The sequence below is a fragment of the Thermobia domestica genome, chromosome 7 (genome assembly GCF_964235325.1).
Source record: "Thermobia domestica chromosome 7, izTheDome1.hap1.1, whole genome shotgun sequence".
NCBI lineage: Eukaryota > Metazoa > Arthropoda > Insecta > Zygentoma > Lepismatidae > Thermobia > Thermobia domestica.
This window is the reverse complement of record NC_137460.1, coordinates 79,868,012-79,881,275: the sequence shown is the minus strand read 5'-3', so window position 1 is coordinate 79,881,275 and position 13,264 is coordinate 79,868,012. Positions and strand designations below refer to the sequence as shown.

Here is a 13,264-nt window from a genome sequence, read left to right as displayed (position 1 = left end):
TCGATCCCACTTCGCGCCAACTGAACTTTGAGGTGGACAAACACCGTGTGTGTGGGTTTCCTTGGGGCTCTCTCGTTTCCTCCCACTTTCTTCAGTCTACCATTTTCACTCATTTCTCATCATCACTGTCTTCTTTAGCCTAACCGACACAAGCGTGGGACGTAAAATGAAAGATATCATTTCATTTTTTTATTTGGACTCGTTTTTCCCTTTTTGGTGTTCATGATTGAAGTTTACTCTTTACCTACTTTAAATGTGAAGTTGTTTTTAGTGATGTGGTGCTAGTATTTTATATAGTTTCTTTCTTTTTTTAATTCAGTTGCATTCTTTTCTAGGAAGCAAATGCTATACGTGAAGGGGCCGGTAAAACCAAAGAAGAAGCAGAGCGGTTGAAAGACCAATCGGACTCTTTGGCGAGAGAAGTGGCGGAGAACGAAAATAAACTACAGGAGCTTAAGCGTCAGGCTGACGAAGACGATCGAAATGCTAAGAAGGTAACTTTGTTTGGAAATGTATTATTTTCAAACTGCTGCTACGATACTAATACTATGTGTTGTTACCCACCAACAGGCGTATTATTTTTTTTTTTATTCACAGTTCCTTTTGTCCGCGAAGCACTGCACACTTGTACGAGACAGCAATTATTGTCAAACTCTTAAATTACGATTTTTAAAAAGTAATTTCTAGTACTAAACTAGGGCTATTATTTATGTTAACCCCGTTCCCCGCGAAGTTTCATATACGAGCGAAAAACGTGAAGCTTTAATAGTGGAGAATCTTGTTCCTCAAAGCAAACATGAAATGACGGTTATGTTCTAAACAGAAGCAAGTTAATAAATATGATTTTAAGATTGTCACAAAATTACTTTTAAGAAGAAAACTTTATTCCAGTTACAGTATTGTCCCGAAAACTTGGTGTAATGTGGACCGAAAGGTGGTCGAGTTTGTGAAAATGCCTAGTTATCGAGAATGGGGTTAAAAAGAATAAATACGAGTGTTTCCTCTGTAGTTTGTATGTACTGTACCTGTATATATTGATTGCCTGAGAATAAACTGCCCCATTATCCTTAAACAGAGGAAAAGTATGTACTTTATAAAGGCATAGAGCCTTTACTATACATGAAAATGGAAATTAATGAATATACACTGTACAGCAATTGACCTCATAAGACAGACCTCAGAAAAATACCCAGCAATGACCTTGAACGGGTTTGCGCGCGGGATTTTTCGCCGTGTAAGGGTGTGGCCTAGTTATCCGGACTGCCGGGCTATCGAATGCCGAGTTTTAGGGACTATGCTGTATATTCTGTTAGGAAGAAGAAATTTTCTTTGAAGAGAAAATACGTTGTGTGTTGTTACATAATCCCTGAAAATAATATTTACTGTTAAATGAAAACGAAGAGTATACCATCATAATCTGTTAATCATTTGCAATCCATTAACATAGTAATGCAATGACATTTAAACGTAATCTACTAAAAAAAAAAAAAATGTCATGCAGGTTAATTAGTACTTATGGTGTCTCCCTATTTACCAACCTCTCTTATAAAATTCGTTGCGCAAATACTGCAGGATTCTGAAACATAGATATTTAGCTAGAGCGTATGGTAGTTTTGTAAAAATAATTCATTGAACTGATTAATAGATCCCGTAATTTTCAGTTGCTTATTTACAATTCTAGTTGGAATTTTTTTGGACAAGACATCTCTGGGTAGGTTAGAAGAAGATGGCAAAATAATATACAAAACAGGATATTGAGGAAATATGTATCAAACGCTACCGGATTGATTTGGCATAAAATTTGATCGAGTTATACCAGTGCAGCGATGAACCATCAAATATGTTAAGTCATAGATATAGTTTTGTATTTGTAGCTAATTAAAAGATAAGCTAATATTTCCTATACTTCTGTTTTCATCGCACACGTCATAATATTGAAGGATCGCTTCTGCAGAAAATAAATAAAAACAAAATTTAATAACGCACGCACATACTATGATAGATAGCGTTTTTCGATTTTTTTACTACTCATTCTTGCTATGGAACTACGTGTAACTGTTTGTTATTGAATACTACTCATTCTAGCTATGGAACTGTGTGTAACTTAAATGAAAATAAAATCTGAACAAACCGAACATTTAAATTAATAATCTTTGTTACAGTTTCAGCAATAAATCTCAGAATATGAGAAGTCACTTCTAATAACCAACAAGATTTATAAGCTATAGCCTTAGACTGTACCTTCATTAAAGTATCTGATGAAGACAATAATATATTTGCCGAAGATTATTGATAAGAATGTTTGCTTTGATCAGCTTTAGTATTTTTTTTCTAGGATTCAGATTTGGATTTATTAGCGTTACTTTCAGCTATGTTTAACATGATCAAGAGTTAACAGGTATAAAGCTTGTCAATATTAGTTAAAGTAAACAGTAAGTAAAAATAAGAGCAATATAATACTTAAGGGAGACTACACTGCGTTTAATTCGATTATAATCAATGTGTAGCGTTATTCAAATTTCACCATTTTCTTTTGCATAGTTTAAATTTATCTACATTCGAATATCTGTTACCGGGTATACTTGTTTCAATATTTAAAAACAAAGTCACATGAACTCTTTAGTATTGCAGAAAGAACTTGAAGCTAATAGCTTGTGCCCAAAGTTTATAAATATAAATATTTGGTGTGGTTTTATATTGGTTATATGTGTGGGTGATTTCTTATCAGGCTCTTTTGTCCTATTTACAGGATAGAAAGCATGGTAATTTAAAATAAATAGTGGGAAAAGAAATAGAAAAAATGGGAAGATAGGAAATTCTAGCTTAAAAAGGAGAAAAATGTTAGTAAAAGATGTTTATAAAACGTTTAAAAAATATTTTGATCTGTAGCTCATACTGAAATTGAAGTTACATTGAAGTTTTTGGGGCAATTTTTGAGACGTTAGATGCCATGTTTGCATCCTTCCGACAAGACAAGCTGTTTTTTTTTTAGAAATGTCTTATGTAAGTAGTTTGTACTCCATTGTACTTGACTAGTATACCCTAAAGTGTGTAACAACACACACTTGCAGAGTAATCAGAGTGCATTTTTTTCACCTTTTGCATACTATTTAATTTTAATTAATTACTGTATATTTTATGCGGTTTGTTGAGACACGTTTAATTTTTTACAGTTTATTTAAACAATATAATTATTTTTCTCTATTTTAGGCGCTAGAAAAATCCAACGAGGCAACGAATAAAGCAAACGAAGCTGCCACCAAAGTGGAAGATGCTCTTAGAACTGTACAAGAAATTCTTGATGAATTAGAATCTCTGGAAGATATTGGTGAGTAAGATACTTAATTTCTGTTAAGACAGTCCATGTTTTAAAATTTGGAACAGACTCTACTTACTAGAGGAATTCTTTACTTATTAACTCATATTTTAGGTTGTTTTACAATGCAACACCATATATATTCGCCCTACTTTCCACATAATCATTATAATTATTTTTATATTAAAACACGTTATGCTACATATTAGTTTCTGTACATAATTACTTAATATTTTAGTGTGTTACTTAATAGGAAAGCTGAAAAATGCACTTGCAATATTATAATTTACTTTGTTTCGGTATGTTCTAAAAACGTGGGAGATCCGTTTTCTGAGAACAGTTTGGATGGGATAATTGTAATTAGCACATCAAAGGGCAACTTTCGTGTATTTCGTTGGTACAATTATACGAAGATATATATATATATCTGTATGGTGGGGATTTGAATTGACACATACAGGGCTTTCACGTGTTTTGTTGGTATAGTATACGAAGATACATTCGTATAATAGGAATTGGAATTGGTACATTACAGGGTAACGTTCCCGCTTTTCATTTGATTACAATATATACTAAAGTTTAGAGGGGGGCACGGTGGCTCAGTTGTAGAGCGCTTGGACAACAGCGTGTCTGTGAGTTTTCTCAGGGTACTCCCATTTCCTCCTACAATCTCATTCCACCAATTTTTCCATCATCATTCACTCGCCTTAATTATCGTCACCCGTAGCCTAAAGGGCATACATGAGACGTTAAACTGAAAGATTTCATTTCATTTTTACTAAAGTTGGCGAGAGTTATTCGATTTCATGTATTAAAATCGTCAGCGAAAGTGACTATTCAATACTGCATGTGTCAAAATTTCGTTACAGTTATCGATTTTATCAAGGTTTTAGTTATTCGAGTAATAATAATAATAATAATAATAATATCACTGATAATACAAAAAAATGTCCATGTATTGATATATTATTGGTTAGAGCATGAATTATATACGGTAGGTATAACATTGCTAATTGTTGTCTCAAACTTATCGTTAATGTTAATTTACTAATTAACTCAATAAATAGTTATTAACTTATTTATGACCTCCATGTGTAAACTTTTATGATAATAATAATGAAGAAGTCATTTGAAGTCTGAAACGTTAATGTATCTAAAATTCTTTCCTTGAATCCTGGTATCCTTGGAACGCATTCTTTATTTTGAGTTTATATTTCTTACTGAAGGAAGGTTCTTTTCGGTTTTCATTTTTCTTTGTAAGAACTGCAAATAAATATATGAGAAACTTGATCAAATAAGTATTCTGTGTATTAGCGTAATTGTCACTTGCCATGTAAGATCTTTAATTTTCTGTAGGATGTTTGATATCAAAGTCCGACATTTTATTTGGGAATCGCCAGATTTCCAAGGACAATTAAGTTGATAAGCATGAAGCGATTATATAAATTAGTTTACATTTTGAAAATATTGTGTATTTTTGACGATCTGTTATTACATGTACCTCCTAGAATATTGCATTTTTTTTTTTTTTTTTTTTTTTACATCTTTGGAAACGCGGTGCATTTTCTAGTAATAATCTGGAACTTACTTATCAACTCAGGCCGCCTATATTTAATAGAAATGTTCAATAAACTCAAAAATATTTATTTTTGCTCTTCCAAATTTTATAAATTGGTTAAAAAAATATATCAAACTTCCAATTTTCGCTATCTGTGCAAGGCTTATGTAAGAAACGGTATGGTGACGGCTGTCAGCGAAAATTCGACTTTTAATACGTTTTTTTAAAAAAAAAAAAAAAAACAATCTATAAGAATTTGAAGGATCATAACTGGGTATCTCGTTTGTTTCTTGATAGTATTGGTCAAGAGAATCAAATTGCAATTGACGATATAAATACCGTTTAGAAAAAAAAAGAGAGAGAGAACATCAGTATTAAACATGGAAAGTGTGAAAGTCTAGAACAAACATGTGTAAATATTATTCTCTCCCTATTTTCAACTGGGTTTTGATAACTATATATATATATATATATATATATATATATATATATATATAATAAAATAAAATAAGTACAAACAAAAACAGATGGCTCCGCCCGTCTATATGCTTCACATCTACTTTGTTATTTATTTTCTCTTTTGCTTTTTCTCCTTTCTACCATAAAACGTATGCGAAAGTTTATAGCGTTATTTATTTATTTACTTATAGTATACAGGATGTCTCAAAACTCGGTCTCATCGGAATTAATGTTTACCGTCCCTTCCATCAGTGAGACTATATAAGATGTGGACCTACAACTCAAACGTAGGATCCAAACCACGTGATCTCTCGTTAGGAATCGAATCCAGGTCTTCCAAGCCGAAGACGCGTACACTAACCATATAGCCACAAGGGAGCTCCTACGATCTCATAGAAAATATTGCAGATTTAGAATCCACATAGTTGAATATGTACAAAATAGAATCAATTTCGGCTTTCTCTTGCATTATGTGCGTTTTATCTATATCATCTCAGTAGGAATTGTGTTTCTTTTAAGTATTAGTAGTTTCATGCTTTTTCCCTAACTATTTCTGAAAGCAATTAAAGGAACTCAAAAAAAAAAAAAAAAAAAAAAAAGACAAATGTGCATTTTGTGATAAAAAGAAATGTAATACTTATGTAATTACTTGCCGTATTGATAGTAGGTATTGACTTATTTGCAGAGAGTCTAAGATATTGTGATAAGTAGTATTTTCTTTGTTTTCAAAGATTCTTTTTCTAAATAGTATGAAGTCTGGATTTTGTTGTTAATGGTTAAGTTTGAAATTGTTGAAAATTGTTTGCCACATTAAATGGATTGGCTTTATATATATATATATATATATATATATATATATATATATATATATATATATATATATAGGCGCGAATCCAAAAGGAGGGCTATAGGTGCTATAGCCCCTCACCTTGACGCTCAGGTATACACTGGATAAAATGTGCTTCAATCCTACTTTCTTTACACTGGATCACTGGATAAAGCGGCAAACTATGGTTTAGCCCCTCCCTTGATCATATCCTGGATCCGCCCCTGTATATATATATGGTTTAGCTCCTCCCTTGACCATATTCTGGTTCAGCGGCTGTATATATATATATATATGTATTGCGAAGCAAAAGAAGATAAGTGATTATTAGTATAATGATGAATATATACTGTGATGGTTCGTCTAAGAGGGAAGATGACCAATAAACTCATAGTCTTTTCCTCCAAGGAGCACTTGTTGACCTCAATTGATTTCTTTGTTAAAAGCCCATCTATTGCTACCTTTAAGGATGTCGTAATGAGTCTCCCTATCACATTATGTATGTACACATTACTTACTTCTGGTATTTGCCATTGTTGTGCATATTCAATTTGCATCTGCACGCTGCTGCGTGCATTACACGTATATACGAAGACGAAAATCAAAAAACAAGAAGTGATTGATTACTGTAATGCTTCAATTGCAGATGAAAGTCAGCTCGATGACCTTGAGAGGAAGTTAAACGACGCACAAAATGATCTCAATCAAGCAGAGTTAGAGAAGGAAGTGAACAAACTTAAAGAAACTACACTACAACAGGTTAGTTTTAAAATGTTTGCTTTTAATTAATTTGTACTGATGTAAGTTAGATATTGTTTGTATATTTTCTTCTCTTTCTTGCTTTTCCTCCTTCATTCAATTTATACTTTTTTTTAAAAAAAAAGAAAGCAAAAAAATCACAAGGTAGTATGTATCGAATGCAATCGATGATGCTCATTCGATTTTGACCAGGAAACTTGGAAGCGGGTTAGACCTTGACGATCTTAGTACACGCGTGAAATATTATGGTATGCACAAGTTTTTATTAATAGTTCCCGAGATATACACCATCAAATTAGGGATTGGATTTCGTCACATTTTGATATTTAGAACAAAAAATACATGAAAAAAAAAAAAAAAACTTGTTAAGAGGTCCCATAACAACGAAATTAAAATAACGCTAATTTTACAGTAATTATGTGATATCTTCAAATAAATAAAAGATAATCGAAAAGTGGAACAAGAACTCACTAGACAATATTATTTTACATGAGATACCGTTATCACGACTCACTTATCTGCTTTCGATTTCCAGCCATTTAGAAAATTGGCATTTATTTTCGCGTTTCTAAAATGGCTGCAAATGGAAAGCTACTAGGTGACTCGTGATAACGGTACCTCATGCAAAGTAATATTATATAGAGCACTCTTGTTCCACATTTCGATTATCTTCTATCTACTTGAAGACATAAATCACATAATTACCGTAAAATTAGTGGTATTTTAATTTCGCAGTGATTAGGCTTCTTAAACTTTAATTTAAACAATAAAAATGTAAATGGTGAGACGGTTGATTAACTAGGTTGTAATACAATACCTACAAAGTGATAAAAAAATTAACACTATTTGCATGTGAACAGCCTTTGTCTGTCATAACGGAATTCGTGTGACCACTTTTTATCACTTAGTAGGAGGGGAACACTATCACCCAATACACTAACCATATCCGCATACATTATGAGTCTTTCATCTAGAAGTATTTGATCACAGCACGCATTTCAGTTCTCTCCATTTCCACAATCCGGACGCTCTTGCTACCTGCAAATTACAGAACACAACCAGTATCTATGACATTACACTTGTACTTTGTTACGTATATTTCTAAAGCTTTAGAGTACAATATATTAGATATAATATTCTTGTTCAACTCCTACTATATATGGGACGGTAATTACTGAACACTCCTTATATATAGAAATAGTACGATTATCGTATCATTATTTTTGTTAATTTTCTTGAGGTATTTTTAAAAAAAAATTTTTATTATAGTTTCTTAACATCTACCATACCTATAAGATATGTTATTTTTCGTCTTCTCGTAACTTCAGTAAAAAAAAGTTTCGATCTATTTAAGTGCTGGACAATTTATTATTTTCAAAGCTTTGTACTATTATCCGATCATATAACACGCGTCTATTTTTCAGCAAGTCAGGTTTTCCAAAATATGAATCATTGTTGTGCGTAATTGTAAGCGGTAAAATGGATATGATCTTAAAAAAATAATAATAATAATCTTTTAAATTTTCAGACGATCCAAATAAAAAATTATCAAGACGAATTAGCAAGATTAACTGAAGAAGTTGATAAAATTGAAAATATTCGTGATGCACTTCCGGACGATTGCTTCAAGAGGGTCAAACTGGAGCCTTAGGAAAATAATAATAATAATAAAGTTTAAATTTGTATAAATAATTGTAATTGTGTAGAGACTTTTTTAAATGAAAAAAAAAAACTAATTGACTGTTAAGACCAAAAAACAAGAGAGCAGTGAAGTAATAGATAGTGCCAAGTGTATTATTGAAACAAGAAGAAGGAAAGAATACTGCTACTCATGAAAGGATCTATAGTGATGCAAGAACAACTGTGTGAAAACTTATATTTTTTCTAAGTTTTTCTTTTTTTTTTAAGTATTGAGGTTTCTTTCTTTCTTTTCCGAAAAAAGTGTTGAAGTGCAATAGGATTTGCACTACTGTACTTTACTAATAAAGTACTACCGTACTTTACGAACTATAAGACTCACTTTTTTTTGTTTGAAAAATTCTCTCCAAAATTCAAGTGCGTCTTATACTAGAAATTAATATAAAAAATGTCAAGTGTTTGATTTAAAATTCCCGCCAGTCTTAAAAAATGGCCATATATTCGATGCCGGAGGAAACCTATCTCTATCTGGCAACATTGGATTCAACTGGCAGCAGCAGTGCACTGATGCGACGAACATGAGTTGCGGGGATTCACAAGCTTGCTAAATTGTCTCCCTCCCTCCCGCCCCGCCATCTAATAATAAAAATGGTAAAAATGTTACGGTGTTTTTTAAAAAAAATAGCTTAGTGCGTCTTATAGTCCGTAAAATACAGTAAATGTTAAAAAGAATACTGGTTCGTGTAAAATTAAGAGTATAATAAGTTCTAAAAAGTCCCGTTATGTATGCCAAAGATTCTGTAAGGTTTATTTTACTATGTTTTATCTAATCTGATATGTTGAAATAAGCACCTCTTAGTGTGGCATTCTAGAAAAGAAGTTCAAAATACTGAAAACCTCAGGTAATCTACACGATGCATAATGTATTACTTCAATCTACATATTTATATATCTTTAAAACAATACTGCCAAACATTATTTTTTAATGAAATACAATTTTACAGTAAGTAAAAAAAAAAATGCGTAAACGTAGCTTATGAACAAACGACCAAATTTCTGTCTTATGTCTTGAATAGATTGTGAGTAGTTTTATTTTATTTTTTTTCCGTCAGATGTGACGATGAGTGTGAGCATGTGTTAGTGAATGTCATGTATAGTCTTTTTTAATTATTATTATTATTATTATTGTCGTGAACGTTCTTATATAAGTGACTTGTACAGTTCAGTTTTTTTAATACTATTGTGATGCAAAGTGCCGCGAGAAATATAAGAACAGTAGGGAGCAAGTTAGAATATTTTGTCAGAAATAGGGAAAATGAAATTACCTCAACAAAAATATGAATCAAAACCTTTGTCTTATCGCTATAACTAATCCTGTGTTTATTTATTTATTTATTCATATGGAAAGTGTATCTCCCTCTTCTAGATTCTCTACAAATTACATTTAAATCATTAAAACAATATTTACATCTCAGGTAAACGGGTAAGAGATTTTTCGTTTTTAGTACATGGACATCAAGTGTTGTACGGCTTAATTTAATTAATATACTGCATGGGATGCTCCAGAGAAGGTTTAGCAACCTCGCCTGAAATTAGGGAGGTTCTTCATCTGTCTACAGTGTTAATATTGTACTGATTGAAATAAGCTATAATTTTTTTTAAAATCATCGCAAGTTAATGTTTCTAATATACCTTATAAAATTTTGGATCAGAAAGAAATACGACACATAAGCTTAGGCTAGATTTGGTATAATACTCAACGAAACAAATAAATAACATTTTCTAATTTTGTTGATAATGTGTTATTTCAATTGCTTCATTAGATATAGTATTATTGACTGCTGACAGTGGTTATGTTGTTCTATTATTTATGTTGTTAAACTAAATAAATGGGTGGTGTAATTTAAGAAGAGCTTCCCCTTTTTGGAGATAATGAGATATCCGCAGGGAAGGAGAAAATAGAATGTTCTGTTCGCACATTTTGTTAATTGTAAATGTTTTATAGTATAAATGATCATTATCATCATAATATTCTATCAGCTATTAGTAACTTACCATTTCTCGTGCACTAACGATTTCCCTGATAACATTTTCATTTTGATGTAAGAATTATTTCTGTTCTTCATCACGCACCAACCACAGTTTGCGCTACACCTTCCAGAATGTAATTTCTTCACTAATGAAGTTCAAACTAGTTTCTTTGCTTTTTTTTTTTTTCATTAATATTGTAACGTGTCTGCGTTTTCAAATTTTTCCTGGTCATTTTTTCTAGCCTGTTTCATAACATTTCAAAGACTTCTATTGTATTGTCAATGTTTCTGTCTTGTACAGTACAGTGTTTCACGTGAAATAAGTGCGTAAACAAATAGTCAAGTATTTAATAAAATTGTTCTGTAAATTATTGTGAATAACCCACTAGATATTATATACAGAATATATCAACTTCTGGCTGCAGGATTCAAATACTCTGTAAGCAAAATCATTAACAAATGTCGTGTTCTTTTAGAATTTCGCATAATTAGGCCTTTTTTTCTCTAATTTGCTCCCTTAAATATCTGCTAATATGAAAAGAAGAAGTTATGATAGTCATTGAGTTACATGGGAAAAAGTGTGATACGGAAGTTTGATATGAGTAATGCAGGTATATTTTATGTCTTCTGAAGTGGTAAAGAATGTGCCATATTGTTACCAAGCACTATAGTGTTCTAAAGTGCAAATATATATATAACTGTGTTAAAATGTACCTGTATAACTATCGTTGTCACATTATATTTTATTGAAATTTTCTGTTATATAATATGAAATATATATATACAGACTGTTTAAAAAAGTAACAATCGCACATAGCCAAGTTTTAAATGTTAAGAGCTAAATGTATAAATATGTGTGAGTGTGCATGTGTAATGAAATATACCAAAGATGATTGTAAGCTTTCCTTTATGTATGCTAAAGTTTCCTTATTTTTTATGTATAACAAACATCTTTGTAAGCAGACGATTAATTGTACATTTGTAATATCACCATTTTCTCCCTCCCTTGTTTTTCCTTTATTATTATTCTTAATATATGCACTGCCACTAGTTCATATAATTTCGGTCTCTGTTCCTTATTATTATTGTTATTTTTATTTTAAGAGTATAAACACGGGCATTTTTTGCTGCTGTGTTGTTACTTACAAACAAAAATTAATATAGGCAGTACCTGAGTCCATTCTAAATCTAGATAAAACAATAAAAGAGAGAAATGATGAATTGTGAATATTTTTATGAGGAGAGAAAAGTTAATTGCAGGTTTCTTGTTTTTTTTTAAAAAAAATATTTTTTGGAGAAAATTGTAATAAAATGATGGTAGATATAATTTAAGATGGAATGTAGCTGAGAGTATCATTCCTTGTGCATAAACTGAGCCTGCTAATGCTATAGTCAATGCAAGTGTTCATACCATTGTTAAGAAAAAATGTAGTCATCATATCAATTAAATATTTGTATATGTATACACACAAGTAATTTTATATACATGTATGTCGTACGATAATCAACTGTGTAAGAAAATTAATTTCTTGAGCAGCAAGAAGAAAATGCTGTTTGCTAATAAAAATTTTCTTCATAAGAAATACATATGTACGTACATTGTATGTTCGTTATTTTGATTCCATTAAGGGGCAGTCAAAAAAGTTCCCGGAATTTTATTGTGGCTCTTTATTGCCACAATATAAGTAAACATTTACTTAATCGCTTTCAAAGAACGCATCTTTGGAACGTACACACTTCATTCATACTCCTGCCATTGCTGAAACCACCGACGAAAGTTCTCTTTTACTATCTTCCGTAGTTCAGCCGTCGCGTTGGTTTTGATGTCTTCTACGGTGGCGAAATGGGTATCGGTGCTGTTTTTCTTAAGAGGCCTCATCCCGGCGAAATTAAAATACCGCTAATTTTACAGTAATTATGTGATATCTTCAAATAGATAAAAGATAATCGAAATGTGGAACAAAAGCGCTCTAGAATATCATTTTACATGAGATACCGTTATCACGACTCACTTATCTGCTTTCGATTTCGAGTCATTTTGAAAATCAGCATTTATTTTCGCGTTTCTAAACGGTTGAAAACGGAAAGTCACTAGGTGATTTGCGATAACGGTACCTCACGCAAAATAATATTTTCTAGGGCGCTTTTGTTCCACATTTCGATTATTTTTTTTATCTATTTGAAGATATCACATGATTACTGTAAAATTAGCGGTATTTTAATTTCACAGGGATGAGGCCTCTTAAAACACTGACACCGGAAACTGATTTTAAGGCTATTAAAGTACGTATTTGAAACAGATTTCCCCAATTTGCACATGAACTTGATGTTTGTGCAGTGTTTGAACCGCGACATTGCACCAACTGGTCACCACATATTCCTCGGTTTTGTGATTGCATCACAAAAGCCAAAATTAGAACAACATTCCGGAAATCTTTTGACTGCCCCTCGTATTTCCTTTCGTTTACAAGTGAATGAAAACATGTGTATGGTTATTTTGAATTATTTGAACTAAATGTAGGCTTCAGTTCAAGTAGCAAAGAAATCATTAACTCATACTTCTTATTCTTTTCTCTCTCTCTCTCTCTTTTTTTTTAATTATGTTCTGCTAATGTGCTATGTAGGCTAATGGAAAAGGATGATGAATGAAAGTGTATGATTGTGAAAGAATTGGTGGA

General features: G+C 31.7%; 1 protein-coding gene across 2 annotated transcripts in view; it reads left to right on the top strand.

Moving 5' to 3' along the window:
• LanB2 (laminin subunit gamma-1) overlaps positions 1-11,858 on the top strand; it is a 488,424-nt gene extending 476,566 nt beyond the window's left edge. For both annotated transcript variants that reach the window (XM_081764904.1, XM_081764905.1), the window contains 4 exons: positions 336-494; positions 3,211-3,328; positions 6,806-6,918; positions 8,447-11,858. In XM_081764904.1, the coding sequence (XP_081621030.1) occupies positions 336-494; positions 3,211-3,328; positions 6,806-6,918; positions 8,447-8,569 (513 nt within the window). In that variant the 3' untranslated portion in view covers positions 8,570-11,858. The remainder of the gene's footprint in view (positions 1-335; positions 495-3,210; positions 3,329-6,805; positions 6,919-8,446) is intronic.
• The last annotated feature ends 1,406 nt before the right edge of the window (positions 11,859-13,264 follow it).